The sequence below is a fragment of the Globicephala melas genome, chromosome 9 (assembly GCF_963455315.2).
Source record: "Globicephala melas chromosome 9, mGloMel1.2, whole genome shotgun sequence".
In the NCBI taxonomy this organism is placed as follows: domain Eukaryota; kingdom Metazoa; phylum Chordata; class Mammalia; order Artiodactyla; family Delphinidae; genus Globicephala; species Globicephala melas.
In genome coordinates this window covers 28232614-28252136 of record NC_083322.1, presented here as the reverse complement: position 1 = coordinate 28252136, position 19523 = coordinate 28232614, and the positions used below count along the sequence as shown (strand labels likewise).

The 19523-nt window shown below is 37.6% G+C and overlaps 1 protein-coding gene across 4 annotated transcripts in view; it reads left to right on the top strand.

The window, feature by feature from the left end:
• Positions 1–19523, top strand: part of PTPRZ1 (protein tyrosine phosphatase receptor type Z1) — a 164331-nt gene that overhangs the window by 69574 nt on the left and 75234 nt on the right. For all 4 annotated transcript variants that reach the window (XM_030857657.2, XM_030857656.2, XM_030857659.2 and 1 more), the window contains exon 3: positions 17984–18163. In XM_030857657.2, the coding sequence (XP_030713517.2) occupies positions 17984–18163 (180 nt within the window). The remainder of the gene's footprint in view (positions 1–17983; positions 18164–19523) is intronic.

The following is a 19523-nucleotide window of genomic DNA, read 5'->3' as shown; positions in this document are numbered from 1 at the left end:
TGAGACAGTAATAGGAATAAGTGAGTTCACGGGGGCCCTCTCAGGGACCATGTTTACCTATCACACTGCCTTTATAGGTTGTATCCTCAAAAGAATAATTTCATGAGAACTGCAGGCACTGTGTCAGTTTGTAAGGGAGATAATTTTGGTCAGCAAGCCTTTTTATGTCCTTCAAATCATAGCAGATAAAAGAATAGTTTCGTTTTCATTAGAAAAGGACATTTTGCTTGTTATTTCATGCTTTAACGGCTTTCTAGAAGCCATAAATCAAAGAAGTTATGACTGCATTATAGTTTCTCTAAAATTTGTCACTCCGTTTTAATAGGATGAGATTTCTATAGTGAGATTAAAAACATAGGTGTACAAATAATGTTAATTGAAGCTTTGGTTGTAATAAAGAAAATTGGAATCAACCTTATTGTCCAGGAATAGGAGAGTAAATAGCTATACATGTGTGTATGTGTGCATGCAAGTATGTGTGTGGGTAAATAAGTTATAGTACATCCATGCCATGGAATATCATCCAGCCACTTTTTAAAATGTGGCAGAACTAGATACACTGATATTGAATGACCTCCAAGACATTATTGTTTAGAGACAATTGCAGAAAGAAAGTCATATCAACATGTGTAACATGATTCTCATTTATGTAGAAAGATAAGAAGAAAAATGATTCCAGATATATGCACATACGTACAAATGCAAATGCATAGACAAAGAACTGGAGCGCTTCCTCTCTTCTTCCTCTTCCCTTCATTTCCCTTTCATTTCATTTCTTTCTCAATGTTTCAGTCTTAAAGCCATTAGGAGAGGCCAAGCAAAATAAATGTTTGTGCCAGTGGAATGGTCAACCAAAGGCGGACTTACCAAGGCAGAGTGTCAGGGGTTAAGTGAGATGAAGAGGGCATCCACTCAGATGATGGCCTGGCACAGGGAATCAGAGACCTGTTGATACAAGGAGAATGTCACGTATGAATGTTGGATTCAGCCAACCATAGATTGAAAATATTCAGAAAATTCCAGAAAATTCCAAAAAGCAAAGCTTGGATTTGCCCAGGCGCTGGCAACTATTTACATAGCATTTACATTGTACTAACAACTGTTTACATGACATTTACATTGTATTCAGTATCACGAGTAATCCAGATATGATTTTAAATGTGTGGGAGGATGTGCATTGATTATATGCAAATATTACATCATTTTATGTAAGGGACTTAAGCATCCATCAGTTTCAGTATTCGAGGGGGTCCTGGAATCAATCCCCCATGGATACTGGGGGATAACTGTATACACCAACTAGTTAACAAGACTTAACTTTTGTTTTGTTTTGTTTTGTTTTTGTTTTTGTTTTTGCGGTACGCGGGCCTCTCACTGCTGTGGCCTCTCCCGTTGCGGAGCACAGGCTCCGGACGCGCAGGCTCAGCGGCCATGGCTCACGGGCCCAGCCGCTCCGCGGCATGTGGGATCTTCCCCGACCGGGGCACGAACCCGTGTCCCCTGCATCGGCAGGCGGACTCTCAACCACTGCGCCACCAGGGAAGCCCTCAAGACTTAACTTTTTAAAAGAGGAATAAAAGGTGAAGAAGGTTAATATGGAGTCTTTTACTATTTTACTCTATAGTTGTATGTGTTGCCCTTTACATTGAGAATACATGCAAATTTTAATTGTTTAATAGAAAAAAAGGGAAAGATAATATCACAGAGCCCACACATATACGCCTACCAGAGCAGAAATGTGATTACACTAGTTTCAACTACTGAATTACCTCTAGTTTTAATTGAAAATTCAATTGGTAATTCTACTTAGGGGCAAGACGAGAATAAAGACACAGACCTACTAGAAAATGGACTTGAGGATACGGGGAGAGGGAAGGGTAAGCTGGGACAGAGTGAGAGAGTGGCATGGACATATATACACTACCAAACGTAAAATAGATAGCTAGTGGAAAGCAGCCGCATAGCACAGGGAGATCAGCTCAGTGCTTTGTGACCACCTAGAGGGGTGGGATAGGGAGGGTGGGAGGGAGGGAGATGCAAGAGGGAAGAGAAATGGGGACATATGTATATGTATAACTGATTCATTTTGTTATAAAGCAGAGACTAACACACCATTGTAAAGCAATTATATTCCAATAAAGATATTAAAAAAAAAGATTCAAAGACAAATAAAACAGCATCCCTCATCAAGGAACTCAGGCTCTAGTGAGGACCCCAAGACATAGCAACTGTTAATTATAGTACAGTCTACTAAGGATAAAAGCAGAGATATGCATGGAATATTTCAGGGACATAAAAGAGTGGTATCTAACCCAGATGGGACAAGAGATAAAGAAGGCTTCCTGAATGACAAGATGCCTGAGATAAGTCTGCAATGATGGGCAAGTATTACCAAATTAAAGGCGGGGAAGATATCTAGGGCTGAAAGTACCCAAGAAGAGAGAAAGGCATGAGCACAGAAGAAAGAAAGAATGGTCATCTGAGAAGCACAGCCGGAAGTGTTATGTGCTGATACATAAAAGGCAAGGCAGAGAGGAGAGAGGAATGGATAGGGGTGAGCCGATGCTGAGGCTCTGAATGCCATGACAAAGGGTTTGAACTTTTCTGGGAGGCTATTGAAGGGATTTAAGTTGCAGGTGGCAGAGTCATATTTAAGTTTCATGCAGGTAACTACGGTTACTCAGTTGAGGAGGACAAAACTGATTTTAGGTCAGTTAAAAGTTTGAGCAACGGTTTAACTGAAGAATAGTAAGGATTGAAACTAGGGGATAAAGAAGCAGGGAGAAAGAGGGAGAGAGAGATTTGAGAAAAAGGAAAAAACTCAGGGCCAGGGAGTTGATTAGCAGTAGGAGTTAGCAAGAAGGGGTAGTGAGTGGTGGCTTTAATGACTCTGGCTTGGGTGGCTGAGGGTGGCAGTGCTAGCAATGAAGAAGCAAGAGTTTCTATTCCCCCAGGGGACTGCTTGCCAAGCCATTCTCTCCCATGGCATCCGCCATGGCCACTGTGCAACCAGGCATTCGTTTCAGGGGAGGGAGAGCCACGGTTTTCTCCAGTCTACACTACAGACTTGATAATCCCGGGGAATAGCCTGAAGACGGCCTAACTGAACTGTTCTGTGGGTCAGAGCTCTGACATGGATGTCAGTAAAGTGGCACCATTGATTCCAGCCTCTCACAGAGCATGGTGGCTGGTTTCAGGGAACTAAAATCACATAAAAATTTTAGACTGATGATTCCGTACATGAGAAATTTATCTTTACCTTACTTCCTTTGTTTGCAAAGTGCCAATAAAACATTGGTCTGACCAAGAGCAACATAAAGAATAATTTTTTTTTTTTTTTTTTTTTTTTGCGGTACGCGGGCCTCTCACTGCTGTGGCCTCTCCTGTTGCGGAGCACTGGCTCCGGACGCGCAGGCTCAGCGGCCATGGCTCACGGGCCCAGCCGCTCCGCGGCATGTGGGATCTTCCCGGACCAGGGCACGAACCCGTGTCCCCTGCATCGGCAGGCGGACTCTCAACCACTGTGCCACCAGGGAAGCCCCCATAAAGAATAATTTAATGGTAGCAGATTCCTTAAACGTGTATATTGCTGAATAATAATAAACATTATGTGACATCAGTGATCATTCTGATTGCTCTTTATAATAAAATACAGCCAGAAATGTTTCTTAAAATAATAGAAAGGGTTAGAATTGAAAAAAAAAATCCCCCAAAAATTGAAGGTCTGTTTGCCTTTTGTATAAATCTACCTTTGCTCAGTCTTGCTGTTATATCACAGTCCTTCCAAACAAGATAAATGTTCTATAGACAGACACTCATATGGCTATTACTTGAGGGAAATAATGATAACGAAAATTTATTTTTTCATGAACAATTTGAAATAAACTGTCCAATGAAAGCTAACAGAACCTGTGAAATATAAAAGAAATAGATGATGAAACATTATTACCCAAGTTTAAAGCCTAAAATGAGAAAATAAAAAGTGTTTAAGTGATAATGAAACCAAATTTCTACTTAAAGATAGTAAATTTAATGCTCGGTTTAAAAAATCTTAAAGTTGACTCATGAATTATAATAAATTGTTTTAATATTGCAATAAACAGCTTGTGAGAACTACACAGTCTATTGCTGCGTCTCTAGCCTTTCTGCTTTCTGAATCTCCACTTATTTTTTAATTAGTCTCAAGTCAGGAAACTCTTGAAAACAGACAAGTCTGAACACTGGTTCTTTCATTTTTTTTCTAGTTTATTTTTTAGTGATGTTTAAATGTAAGAGTTTTTGAACATGAGTAATTCCAGTATGTGACAATTTATAAATCAGATAAAATGAGGTGGTAATCAATTTACACTACAAAGAGATTTAGTGCAATAGTCCATTAAACAAGCAAGTGCCTCTACTCTTTATGAATATACATAAAAGGCTAAAGGCTTTAAACTCAAATGTTATGAGCCTCTGCCAAAGGACTATCAATCCCCAATAAAGAAAAAATATTAAAATTGTCATGCAAGTCAATTATATTTGATTTTTAATAAATCGATTCTTCAAGGCTTTATCATGTATGCAAAATAAGGATACATTTACATGGATTCAAAGGTATCTTAACTTGTGTCTACCTTGTGTCCAGATCAGTGAAAGATTCTGTAACAGTCTTTTCAGCAACTATAGATATAAGTAGGTTCTCTTTTTGGATGAGCAGGTTCCCTGCCCCTGCATGATTAAACAAAGATGGTGTGACAGGAAGCTGGGGCAAAGGAAATGAAGCAGGAAGAGAAGGGAGACCCCTTGAGAAGTTACAGAAAGCTTGGAGAGAGCTTAGGACTTCAACAGGTGGCAGAACTTGAGGGGATGAAGCAGCAAGGCTGGCTTTCAAGCCAACATAAGCTGGATATTTGAAAAGTTGGGAGGTCCCAGCTGACATCCGTTTTAGACATCTTCAACTAATTAATACTGAAGAATGCCAAAATTAAGAACAAGGTAAAAGTCAACAATGCATGTGCAGAAGAGCAAATTCCTCTGGTTTAGTTAATGTGGTATCCATGTCTTTGCATACACCATTAACAAATAATAAACAACCACATTTCTAAAAGGTGTTCAAGACAGTCAAATTAGGAAAACGCTTCAAATAAGTCACTCATTTTCACTGCCCCTAAACAAACTTTAAAAAATTATGCTAATAATACCAAAAGGTATTGCGAACAAAGTATTTTTTTTTTCTTCATTGGTAGATAGCTGAGGTTGTAATCATCTCAACTCCAAGAAGGCAGTGTTACCTTTTGTTTAAGAAATCTATCCCAAATGTTGGGAGTTTCAAAGAAGCTGACCCTAGACCATATCTCTGTAAAGGTCGACATATTGGCTTAGCACAAAATATTTATTTTCAATGAATTCACTGTGATTCTGTTTGGTAGATCTCTAGAACAACAAATAGAGAAAATGTTCCAAATCTAAGATGTAATTCCATCATAACTCATTATGGTTTTCATAGAATCGTTTGGATTTTATAATCTTGTGAGTCAAAAATATATTTTATGAATTAGTCTTCTGATTTCATGTTCAAAGAGCACATGTCAATGACCTTGATGGGTAACTGGAAAGTGAACGCTGGCCACAAACATGTTTCTAAATCCAACTTTGACTTTCTGATCTATTCTCTGGACTTGTAGGGGTCTGCTACTGGTTGTCTCTGTTACTTTTTTTTTTTTTTTTTGGCAACATTTGTAGATCTGAAAACACAAATATAAGTTTTTCTTCAGTGAGTCTAGGGTCCAGAAGGAGAAGACATATGGATAAACAAATCAGTGCAATGAGAATTAAAGGTAATTTAATAAAGACATGTTTACATGGTCAATTCCCTGGGGTGATATGATTGGTTTTGAAATGTAGAAAGCTGAGTACCTGTTCACTAAGACAGGGTTACTCCTGCTTTCTAGCCTAAGCCAGATTACTAGTTCCCTTGAAACTAGAGAAGAAAATGGAGTTTTGGTATTTAATTGCAACCCCGCCGTCTGGGATCTTACTTTGCTTCTTCGCCTATATCTGGCATCGGGGTTCTATGCCGTGCTCTGCCAAGTCTGACTGTCCTGGCTTCTGACTATAGCTTATCCATCATAGAATCTTAGGAATGGGAAAACCCACCCTGGTTCAATTATCCAATCATTGCTTGAGTCCTCTATACAACACTCTTAATAATAGGTTTTTCTGCTTAGGCTTAAATGTCTCTGATGTTAGAGTCTCTTTATCTCTCCCAGCATAGCTTATTCCAATTTTGGATTGTTTTCAATGTTAGAAAGTCATTTCCTCTTTCAAAATAAGTTCCTCTCCAAAAGTAATTTCTCTCCAAATTATATCTACTTGGGGTCATGTGAAATGTTTAGTTATTTTTCCTCAGGATGTCCCTCTAAATATGTGAATACTGATACTGTAGTCTCCTGAGCCTTACCTTTTTCATGATAGGGTCACACTTGCTTCACATATATCAAGACTCTTTACCAACCAGAGGGTCTTCTTCCAAAGAGTCTCTGCTTTGTCTACATTCTTTGTAAAGCCGGGCATCTATAGCAGGGCGCAACATTCTTTAAGCAATGAAATATGGAAATATAGGTGAGTTTTCTAAGCTATAAAAGATAACTAAAACTTTATCATGATAATAACAACAGTAATTTACATTTGTATGGTGCTTTCTTTGGGAAATAGCATAAGAATAATGTTGGAAGCATGGGTTCTGGAGTCAGACTTCCTGGGTGAAGATCGTGTCCTCACCACTATCGGATGACTAATTTTATAGGTAGGACTCTTTACCTCTCTGTTCCTCACTATTACCACTTGAAAATATGGTTCATATTAGGATGAGCCTCACAGAATTAATAATTACCATGAGGATTAAATGAGCTAGTACAGGGAAAACCATCAACACAGTGTTTAACACAAAATAACGGGTTGCGTACTCTCTCCATTTCATTACCACACTTCACTTTTTCTCAATCACACTACTCTTTTTTTTGTCTCAGTGCCTTTGCACTTACTGTGCCCTTGCTTGAAAAGCTGACCCGCCTCCTCTTCACTGGTTGTCTTCTCTTCCTTCATATCTCAGCTGAAATGTCCCCCTCTTGGAAAGGCCCTCCCACTTCTGCTAAACTACTGCCTATCACATCACTCTGTTTATTCTTTTGACAATACTTCTCACACTCTGCCATTATCTTGTTTAGTTATTTGTTTTTCTTTCCCTAATAGAATGGAAGCTTAATCGGAGCAATACCTTATCTAGTCTGTCAACTGTTATATTTACAGAGACTAGTAGTGAATAAATAAATTGATGAGTATCGCCTACAACTATTCTTGTTATTGTATTTATTAGCACGTATCATTTCTCTTAGTTCTCATGAGTGCTCTCTGAAGCAGGCAGATCAATGAATTCACATTTTTGGAATAACTAAAATGTATAGCAATATGTATTTCACAAATGTAAGGGGAAACAGGGCCACTAAAATTAATAAAATCCACTAAAACTCTCCAAACATTTCTAAGCAGCTGCAGAGAATTCAGTTCAGTGGAGCATGAAACTCCATTTCATGTGCCCCAGTTTGTCATATTAGGAAATTTCAATATGTGTATTAAAAGGAAACACTTATTTAGGACCCAGAATGGTAATGTTACCATGACAGATCTATTTAGTTTAGTCTGGATTTGGCCTTGCAAACAAAATTCTAATGGAGGCTAAGTAACAGAATCTTAAAGAGTTACAAAACAAATTTTCACTGCAACATCCTACTTTCATTTATTTCAGTGAGAATTCCTGGCAGACTTGAATAAAGGGATGCTCACATGAAATGATGTATTTCTGAGGGCCCTGTATTATTTTCTAACCCAAATTATTTCTATACAACAATCGTTCTTCATGACCATTTTTTTTTCTTTTTTTTACATTCCATATACATGTGTTAGCATACGGTATTTGTTTTTCTCTTTCTGACTTACTTCACTCTGTATGACAGTCTCTAGGTCCTTTTGTACTAGACTTTTATTATGTTTCACACTAGGCACTCTATAAATATTTGATGAAGGAATGAATAAATGAACAGGTAAAAGCTGTATTTAATGGAATTAAGTTTTGATGGGATCTGAAGATAATATAAAACTTAGTATTCTTAGCTGCAGCAATGGATTTCTGATACTCACAGCTTCCTTGTTAGTCCTTGCATGTGACCAGCAGAATGCATCTAGGTGATCTGATTTTAGAGTATTTTGTGATAAGTGTATCAGGAAAGGAGGAACTGATAGTTCTATTTAGGAATTAAACCAGAAACTTTGGTCTTATAGGCAGCGTGTTCTTTAACCGAAACAATAAACAACACTGTAGGAAAATTATCAGAAGTCCTATTACCAATAGAAAGATCTCAGTTATGTTTGTGTCTTAGTCTTCAACTCCGAATCCCTGGTCCTCCCAGCAAAGGTAGGAAACAGAGCCTCTGTTATGCCTCATATTGATAATAAGTATGTGGGCTATAAGCTTTGAGTGCAGATGTGATGGTGGTGTCGCTGTCACCACCACTGTCACTGTTCTCTGTTGCACTGCTACTTCCTTGCTGGAAGAGCTTGGCTCTTCAGTTATTGGAGCAGAGGAAAAGTTGATGACCACAGGGGAGTTTACAGTGACTCCTAGGCAACTTTCAGAGCTATTCTACAAGAAGAGTATTTTATTCCTTAAACAAAGGAGTAATTTCCAGGGGGTATTTTTGGTTCTGTGTTTGCTATCTCATTGGTAATAGACAGATTGCAGCAACAATGAAATCTTGCTCTGTATTTCTCTCATCTTCCCACTGATAGTTTGCCTGCCTTTTGTTGAGGTCAGTTAGTTAACAGCAAATGCTACACTGAAGTTCTGCGATTAATCAGTTGGCATGGCCTTCAATCTCAATCCTGAATATTAAACACAGTGGACTCATTTGGAGAGAAACAGGCAAATATAAAGGACATAACATTAATCACAGAGTTACCTAAAGCCTGAACCTTTTCTTTCTTTTAGAAGTGATGGCTTGTCAGAGGGTGATGAGAGAGCAGCAAGACCCCTTCATGGTTTCTGGGAATTGTTAAATTTCAGCAGTGATTTTTCTGATTTTGATTAAATATTTGATACCAAGCTACAGCAGTAGAAACACTGTAGCATTGGGCCTCACCACTATCACTCTTCTCATTTTATAACAAAATGAAGGATGACAGAGGACTCTGTGGTCATAACTGTTTAATAGCTTTTAAAAAAAAATTACCTTTGTCTCCCCCTACCAGATCTGAGACTGGGGACTGGGGAGATCTTCAATACTCTTTAGCCAGATCTCCAGTTCCCTGACCTTTTCTAATACTATCACACTCACCCTACTGATCTCCACTGTAGGACTGCAACTCCTTACCCTCTCTGCTTGTCCATCAGCACTACTGAACTTACAAAAACAAAAAACAAAAACAGAAGCACACACAGACACACTTTTGAGTGGTGCCTCTGCAAGTTCATGGTCGCCCACACCAGTGGAGTCCTCAGTGCTTTCCGTCAGTCTTGAATGTCCACAGTTTCATTCTTTACTGGTTTCCTCAAGCTCCTTCTCTTACTTGAATCTCTCCCACAGCTAATGCATCTTGCTTCCAGTTTTCCTGAGAAAATAGGCAAAAGGGTTAAGAAAATTCATACTATCTGCCAGCCCATTTACATGTATTATCTCATTTAATTTGCACAGTCTAAGAGAGAGAGATTATTGCTTTTCTGACAGAGAAGGTAACTGAGGCACAGGTGAGTGGTGCCTGTAAATGGTGGTGCTGGGATTGAACCAAAGTCAACTCAACTCCCAACCTCTTTTCCTTCCATGGGATGTGATCGTGCTCTACACCTGAAGCTCTGTGGTATGAACCATCAGATTTCCTACTCCCCCATCTCTGAATGTTTACAAATCCATATTTCCTTGATTTTTTTGTTACGTTTCTTTTCCTCTCATAGGCTAATAATCCTCCATCCATGATCTATCTTCTCCCCTTGGGGGAACCTTGATCATGGACCTCTCATTATTCAAACTCCTTCTTATAATAACTTTTCCCCTCAATATATATATACATGCTTAAATTTCTGTCTTAAAAAAAGCATTCCTCATGCTTGCATCAGTCTGTGTATGCTACCCTATCAATCTTCTTTCCTTCATAACAAGCTTTAAAAAAGCTCTTTTTTAATGCTACTCTGTCACCACTAATGTAGTCTTCTGCCTACTGTAGTCTGAATTCCAGGTCCACCATTCACTGAGATAGTTTTATTCTAGAAATACAAGATTTGGAGTTAAGAAATAACAAAATCCAATAGTTAGTCTTCAGTCATGACACTGTAAGCTTTCTGACATGTATGGTATTTACTTTGGGATTATCTCTCATTGCTGGAACCATCCTTCTATGACTTTCAGGATACCATTTTCTTCTAAATTTGCAATTCTTTTTCAGGCCACTTATTCTTAATTTCTTTGGGTGCTCCCTCCTCCCCTTAGGCTCCCTAAATGTTAATACCCTTCAGTGTCTCCTCATTGACCTTCTTCTTCCTTATTGACCTTAATTGAAATATTTCATCAACGTTCATGGTTTTAAATTACCCCCTCATTAATGTTCCCCAGTCTCTATCTGTAGTCTGGACTTCTTAATGGCTCTTGGACCCATATTTTTGATTTGCCTAATGAGCCTCCATGGAAATCTCAGTCTGTAGGTTCAAAGCCAGAGGCAAAGTCTTTCTTTCTATCCATTCTCTCCATCAACATAACGGGTACCATGATACACCCAGGTATACTCCAGTCAGGATCTTGGGAGTCATCCTTTGCCTATATCCCTTTCTCACTTTCAAATAAAAATCATTTGAACATTCCTAAATCCTTTGAAATGACATCCTACTTTTAGTCTTGAATTCTATTGTGTTAGTTTGTACCCCCCAAATTCCCTGCCTTGATTCAATTCTTCTTTACTTCTCTATAGGATTCATTTCATTTTCTGATTAAAGCACTGGTTAATTGTGACCCATTAGAAGTACCAGTCTACTTGTTCTGCTCATTGATTTCATTTGTACCCACCGCCTATTATCAGGTTGGAATTACTTATCTTCAGAGTAATAGTTTTTTACTATGTCGGTGTCCTTAGATCTTCACCTTGTGTTTTTATTTTTGTTTTCCCTGTGGTCTGTAAAAACTTAAGTTGTTTATTGCATTATAGAGCAGTAATTTTTATTGCTATTGTTTTCTTAAGGTTTTTATTTGTTTACCTCGGATTTTTCCAACTTGAAAAAGTCATAAACTTTTTTTTTAAACAAGTTTTTTTTTAATTTATTTAATTTATTTATTTTGGGCTGCATTGGGTCTTCTCCGCTGCACGCAGGCCCTCTCCAGCTGCAGCGAGTTGGGGGCTACTCCCTGCTGCAGTGCGTGGGCCTCTCACCACGGCGGCCCCCCTGGCTGTGGAGCACAGGCTCCAGGCGAGCCGGCTTCAGCAGTTGTGGCTCACGGGCTCTAGAGCTCAGGCTCAGTAGTTGTGGCGTACGGGCTTAGTTGCTCTGCGGCATGTGGGATCTTCCTGGACCAGGGCTCGAACCACGTCCCCTGCACTGGCAGGCAGACTCCCAACTAGTGCTCCTCCAGGGAAGCCCAAGTCATAAAATTTTAAACAAGAACTTTGAAGTAAGTTTCTGATCGCTCTCTCTATTTATACTGAACTTCAATTAATAATGTTCTTCAATATCATAGTGCTTAAGGAAGTTTTGTGCTAGCATTTTCCTGAATCAGTTGATAATTACCTTCCCTGACATTTGTAACCCTCTGTCAATTGGATATATCTGCCAGGCTCGCAAAGATTTTCTGCTGCCCTGAAGTGAGTGTCCCATTAGGGCAGATAATAAGGGAAAATGCAGTCTTGACTAAACAGCTTCTCGTGCTGAAATTGTTTGCATTTGATCTACTTTCAGCACAGTTTTAATAGCAACCATTATCTATATTCACCAACTGCTTTGCTCTCTCTAGCTCCTAAAACCTCTGTTAAACCAAAACCATAAGCAGACACACTGATTTGTGTGTGTAAAAATACATCGTCATTCTTGTTCTCAACATAGAAAGTTACCTCAGACATCTTTCTTCCTTTGCTTTCAAATGGTGACACTTACTGGTGTGACATAAAATCACTCAATGACTGTTACTCAGTACTTCAGGGGTTTATTTTCTAATCTTTGAGGAAGCTCCCTTTCTCAAGCAGCTGATTGCCTTATCTGAAAAGTGCATACTTAAGTATATATATACAGTTTGCTGGAGTACTAAGTATGTGCTATACTTTTATTGAAAATAACACTGGTTTGTTTCATTTTTGTATTTGAATAAACTGAAATTTGAATCCAAGACATTTCACTGCTGATAGCTTTATGCTATTTCAGTGACTTATAAATTTTGGCTTTTGGTATATTTGTTAGCACACATAAAGCAAGTCCAGAGTCACTTATAAAGCTTTGATATATGGTATATGGAATCTTGAGTGGAGTTTATTCAAAGCAATTACTTGCAGTTAATGCCACAATCATTACTACAGTCTACATTCCAATATGACATTTATTTTTGCCTCTTAATAATAATAATATTTTTATATGTAAATGTGTAGAGACACAAACATTTTCTTACGTCAAAACCTGGACTGGACAAGAAATTCATTAAGATTAAAAGCAGTATGTATTTTTCTTAACGATATCTTGGTCTTTAAAGAATCAGTTCTAAGTCTACTGTTATTCAAAGTTTGTTAAATATCAGTAACTTATGATAACCTTGAAAAGAAACAAATATTGGGATTTTAAAATCATATTTAAATGAAATTTCAGTGGATGTCTGCTGAATACCTTACACTGTATTATAATTATTTTATCCATTTTTCTGATATTAGAAGGTAAGACTCAACAGGAATCATGCAAAAAACAGAGAGGATGATTTTTTCCTTGACTTTCATTTTCATCATTTTCTCACTTTTTTCTTCAAATATTAAAAATCTTCATTGGTATTTTTTTTTTACTCATTCCTTCTTTATTTTAAACTTTAGTTTTCCTCAGTTGATATCTTTATGTTAGAGACTGGTGGAGTAATAAACACTTCCCTACACAGAATGGTTTTTAGAATGTGTTCCTATTTAGAAGGTGTGTAGTACAAAGATACTGAAGTGTAGGTAACTGTAGATATTTTATTGAAGTGTTTATTCATTCAGGAAATGTTTATTTAATCCTTAAGTGCCAGGTTCTAACAAAGGTTCTGGAATTACGATACAAATAAGAAACAGACATATTGTAGTTCAAATAAATACAAGGTACCTTAGCCATTCAGGCTGCTATAACAAAATACCATAGACTGGTGGCTTATAAACAACGGGAGTTTATTTGTAACAGTTCTGAAGACTGGAAGTCCAAGATCAAGGCACCAGCAGATTTTGTATCTAGTGAGGGCTGCTTCCTAGACCATTATTTTTTCACTGTAACCTCACATTTCAGAAGGGGCGAGGGATCTCTCTGGCATCTCTTTCATAAAGGCGTTAATCCTTTGTGTTAGTCAGAGCCCTTATGACCTAATCACCTCCTAAAGGCCCCACCACCAAATGGCATCACATTGGAGATTAGGATTCTAACATACGAATTTTGGAGGGACATAAACATTCAGTCCATTGCACAGGGATTATGTACAAATCAGATGAAGACAAATAGAAGATGCCAAGGGAAATGTCCGCTAATTATGCAGCCTCCCTCTCTCTGCTCATCCTGCATTCCTGCCAGCTCAACCTCTCTCATAAGGCAGCAGTAAGCTCCTCAGCCTTCCAAAGCCTCAGTGCCTCCCACTGGCCTCCCCAGGTATGTCTGATCACAGTCTGCCTTTCCATCTCCCTCTGTAGAAGTCCTCGGCATTCACTCTCCGCATTTTTCTGCCCCCATGAGTTTGCTCAGGCTCATCGCTCAACCAGACATGCTCTCAGTTCCCCTCTGCCTGTCAAGATTCTACCCATCCCTCAAGGCCTGCATTGTGTGCTTTGATATCCACGTTTACCTTCTTTCATCCCATCTACTCCTTCAGGCATTTGTCTACTTTTTCTTGAACACGCCCCCAACCTTCTGGGATGCAAGAATAAACAAGCAAACAAAGAAACTTGAGCCCATGCTCATCTCCTACAGAGCCTACGATCACTTTCCATTCTGCTTAGAATCAGGAGTGCACAGGATGTAAATACTGAATACATTCACTTGGTGTTCAAAGCCTATTTTCCAAGCATTTAATTTATTTCTACTATGTGCCAGACTTAGAGCTTGGCAATGAGACACAGATGCGATAGCTAAGGTGACAAACAGCATACAGTCTGTGAAGTGCTCCAACACAGGTGAGCACAGCAAATTTATTGGAGTGGTACTAGTTCAGGTGAGTCAATAAACGGATGAAAGAATGGATGAATACGTGAATGAATAATTTATTTTAATTCTCTAGAGCTGACATTTAGTACTCTGCAGTCCTCCTGATGGGTAAATCACCCTGATAATCTTCTGCTGCAACTACAATGCATATCCTAATTTCTTCCTTCACAACATTTGTTAATAACACTCAAGTGATACAATATAGTTCTACTGAATTCTGTACACCTGCTTCCTTGGGTATGTCATCCTGGTTTTTATTATGACATGGACTGAGGTCTCCAACTGCAAAATTAAAAACATTAATTTGGGAATTTTAAAGGTAATGTTTAAGCATAAGGTTAACCTAATGGTTCATTATTAAAAACAGCTAAAGTATATTTAATGCTTCTTTGATTTATGTTTCATCCTTGTGTGCAATCTTAACACTTTATTAATTTACTTTCCCTGGGTCTCTACTTACGATGATTTGAGACATCCTCTTTTCAGAGTTCACTGCAAAAAGAACATCAAGGTCTTATTTTTTTGGACTTTTTCTGTTGTACAGCCTTTCACTAAAAAATTTCCTTTTGCCTGTTCTGGTTCTTCTATTTTGTCTGTTAATCACAGAAATTAAGGAGGCTCCCTGAACCTATACCGTACTTGACATCATGATCTAGTAGGTATTTTAAACTGAGTCTACACTCATACACTTTAGAGATCCAGTGACTCAGGATCATTGTGCTGTACAAGGTCAGACAACATACAATTTGGGCACGAGATCTTTCTTTATATCCTTCAGCAGAAGTTTAGTGGGGACTACTCAACAAAATTGTCATATAACAAACAGTCAGATGTGATCTGCAGTTGAGTTTAGAAATATTTCTTCAGTCGGTCAGTTTTCATTCTTTCTTTTTTCTTGTTTTCATCCTATGTTAGACCCCTGTGAACTCAGACTCATAAAATGAAAGACATCATCATTTTTTTGTCCGTTTCAGTCATTCAACAAATGTTTATTGAATACCTACTATGTGCCAGGCTTTTTTTCTAGACACTAGAGTGTGGGGGGTCATCTCGGAATCCTGCCTACCAGGTAGGTGGGGACCAAAATTGTGAAAGGGGCAAGAGAAGAAGCTGGAGACTAATTAGAAGGCGCTGGAGATGTCTAAGCCGTTGCTTCTCAAAATTTAACCTGTGTGTGAATCTCCTGGGGATTGGGTTAAATTGTAGATTCCAATTTGGTAAGGCTACAGTGGAGGTCTGACACTCCTGACAATCTCCTAGGTGATGGTGTTGCTGCATGTGAAACAGCAACACTAACAGGCCAGCGATGACGGTGGCTTGGGCTAAGGGTGCTAACAGTTGAGATGAGAAATGATCTGATTAAAGACATATTTTGAAGGTAGACACAAAAGGGCTTGCTGAGGAGGAAACAGAGGCACCAGGATGACTTCTGTGTTTAGGGGATGGCAGTGATTATAGGAGGCACTTGTAGGGCAGAAATCCAGTGTTCAGTTGTGGATATGCTCAGTTAGAATCCAAGTAGAGATGAGCACTAAATGCTGTGGACAAAACAGGTTATAACTCATATTCAGTGCTCTAGAGACTTAAAACTTTGTGTTTCTATGCACCACAACTATGAGACTTCCTAAGTGTGCTCAGAATTTATTGTACTGTTTGAAAAAATGTAAGCAATAAAAAGTGGTTTATTGATTCGTACTGCAATTTCTTTCTCTGCTTCTCTTGCATTGACACTAGTAAAACAAGCAGTGTTTTCTTGTCCCCATGCCAGTGTTCTTTACAGTGAAATTAACATATTATTACTCAAATTGTTAGAGCTGTTCCCAGAAGCCAAAATGTGCATCATTCTGCATATTTAAAGCATATTGTATTCAAGTGCTCTCTAAACAGCGAGATAGATTTTAAAATAAAATAAATTTTCAGCACCTATTCTTGATTCTGGTGTATGCCTCACTAGGAGATGAATTACCAAAATTTCCCTGGCTATATAGGCAGTTTCACAGCGTGACTATTATTTCTTTCCTGGGTTAAATTATGCAAAATTAGCTTTATCACATTATGAGAGCTTGCATGTAAGTCGATCCTCACTGATTCCCTTATCACAAAAAGAAGATGGCATAGACTAGAGTTGTACGGAGTGTATGTTTTCTTATAATTTCTCTGAACATCAACCATGTGAAATCTTGGCCTTACCCATACTCATGTTCTGAAAGAAAAGCATTTGAAAGGATAGAAGCTGAAAACGGTGCGGCTACCTGCTCTTTCTTGGAATGGTGGCAGAAATGCTAGAGTTTAGCCAGAGAAGAGGTTGAGACTTGGACTCACAACATTGCATATATTTTAATAGATGAACATTAAATAAAACATACCCATTGTTAGCACTGCTTGGGTGCTTAGCTAAGTTAATGTCCAGTGAAATAGGTTATGAGAGATGGTTTGTGGTTTCAGGTAGTGGTGAAATAAAGGCAACATAGGGCAATTTGGGTTTAGAGGACTATTCATTCTGTGGGACAGATGAAAATTCACTTCACTGTAAGCAAAAATCTTTAGAGAAAGCCCTGTTTTATTTTTTCTATTGTTAAACCATAAAATCTGTTAGGCTTTATAACCAGGAAAAAAAAGGGGGAGGAGGGGAAGGAAGGAGATATTTCAAGGAGAGCCTGTGATTACATTTTTATAAATAAGCCCTGAGCAGATGGAAATTAAACCAAATCGTTCAACGCAGGGATAAGAGAAAGTCTAAAGGGGCCTCCCCCCACCCCATCCCCGTGGAGAGTACTAAGGAAGTCAGAGCTTAACTCCTCTCATCTGGACATGCTTCAATCTGGAACCCTGAGCTAGTACTGACTATCTGATAGGACAAGTAGGTTTTCTGTTGATTTGGAAGAGCGTGATGGCTAAACAAGGCCATTGTTGAACCCTGCACTTGTTCTATAAGCATCTTCTCATAGTGTATCATATTAAAACCCAGAATCTAAATCTAGGCATACAGTTGTTTCTCAGTATTGGAGAAGAATTGATTCCAGGATTCCCTCAGATACCAAAATCTGTGATGCTCAAGTCCTTTATATAAAATGGTGTAGTATTTGCATATAACCTGCATACATCCTCCCGTATTCTTCAGATTATCTCTAGATTATTTATAATACCTAATACAATGTAAATGCTATGTAAATAGTTGTATATACAATGTAAATGCTATGTAAATAGTTGTATATACAATGTAAATGCTATGTAAATAGTTGTATATACAATGTAAATGCTATGTAAATAGTTGTATATACAATGTAAATGCTATGTAAATAGTTGCCAGTGCTATGGAGCATTCTGGAATTATTTTTACCAAGTGTGTTTGCTCTGAGATTAGTTGAATCTGCAGAAGTGAAACCTGTGAATACAGAGGTCCAACTGTAATTATTTTAAGAATTGGTTTAAAGATGTCCCAATTTTCCCTACTATTGTGTCTACTTTTATGTAACATATTAACTACTTTATAAATATAAAATTTAGCTTTTACAATGGTAATTTAAAAAACTAACTTCTTACTTTTTTTTCCCCCAGGAGCATTGAATCAAAAAAATTGGGGAAAGAAATATCCAACATGTAATAGCCCCAAACAATCTCCTATCAATATTGATGAAGATCTTACACAAGTAAATGTGAATCTTAAGAAACTTAAATTTCAGGGTTGGGATAAAACATCTTTGGAAAACACATTCATTCATAACACTGGGAAAACAGGTAAAATATTTGCATTTTGTTTCTGACGTTAATATGTTTATCAGACCTAGAGTATGTTTAGGTTATTTTCCTTTTATTTTCCTTTGAATGATGTATTCTGAACCAGATAGAAACTATAGGTAGAAGAAGTCAAATAGGAAATTGGAAGTTTAGACCTTCTGAAAATGTGTACAAAAAATTAAATGACCAAAGTCATAATACCATGTTCTCCAGTAATATAACAATAAAGATGCCTCCACTGGAAGAGCTGTTAAAGATAATATAATATATAGCTATTGTAATTTAATAACCCCATCACTGGTTAATCACTTAGTCAATCAGGATTTCTTTTTCTTGGGCATTTTATTTGATCTTGTCTGCTCAGCCTTGTGCTGTGTTCAATATTTGGATGTGAAAAAAGCAATCTACTATAATTGAATTTTAAGAAATTACTAGCCCTTCTATTAGAAAGTTTAAAATTATATACCATCCTTAGGAAGCACTCTCTAAGTTTTTTCTCTTAGTATGCAAAATATAATACCATAAAAAATTCCAGTAAACAACAGATAGACAAAATAGTTTATAAAAGTGAACAGTATTGTTTTTCTGATCTTATAGGTTAAATGAAATCGTATGTATATCAGGAAGTTATGTAAAAACAAATACAGGAAAAAGATTAGAAAAAATATTCACTATAATAGTAGCTATATTGGTGTGGTTTTATCATTAGTGGTATTTTTCTCTGTTTTCCATATTTTGCTAATATAATTATTTTAATGTGGTAATTTAAAAGTCCCGTGAGGGTAGGAATTTTCAACATCAGTGCCTGATAAATAATAAGCATTCAGTAAGTATTTTTCTGAATGAATAATTTGAAAAATTATTACATGTTATAAGATATTATTAATTTAATACATAAAAGTATATTGTCCCAAATCTTGACATTTTAATTACCAGCTTTAAAGGATGTTACAAAGCAGTAAAGCATGTAATCTCTGCTTTATTTTTCTTAGTGGAATGTGGTAAAGCACTTGATCTTTAGAGCCACACTTTTTAGGTTCACTACTGGCCATTTAAAGCACAGTGTGGAACCTTGAGCAAGTTACTTAACCTCTCTGTGACTCAATTTCCTTATCTGTTAAATAGGGATTGTAATGGTATCTTCTTCCTAGGGTTGTGTGAGGATCAAATATTTAATACACGTAAAGTAGTGTAATGCATGGCATGTCGTAAGTGATAAATGTTGACCATTATTGTTATTGTGTTTGTTGCTATTGTTATTATTCATGAAAGTTTATATCTCTAGCTGGCTGGTGTCCACTGGAAAAAAAAGCACAGCCTAAAAGTTAAGAATTATGTTTTATTTGGCAGACTTTATACT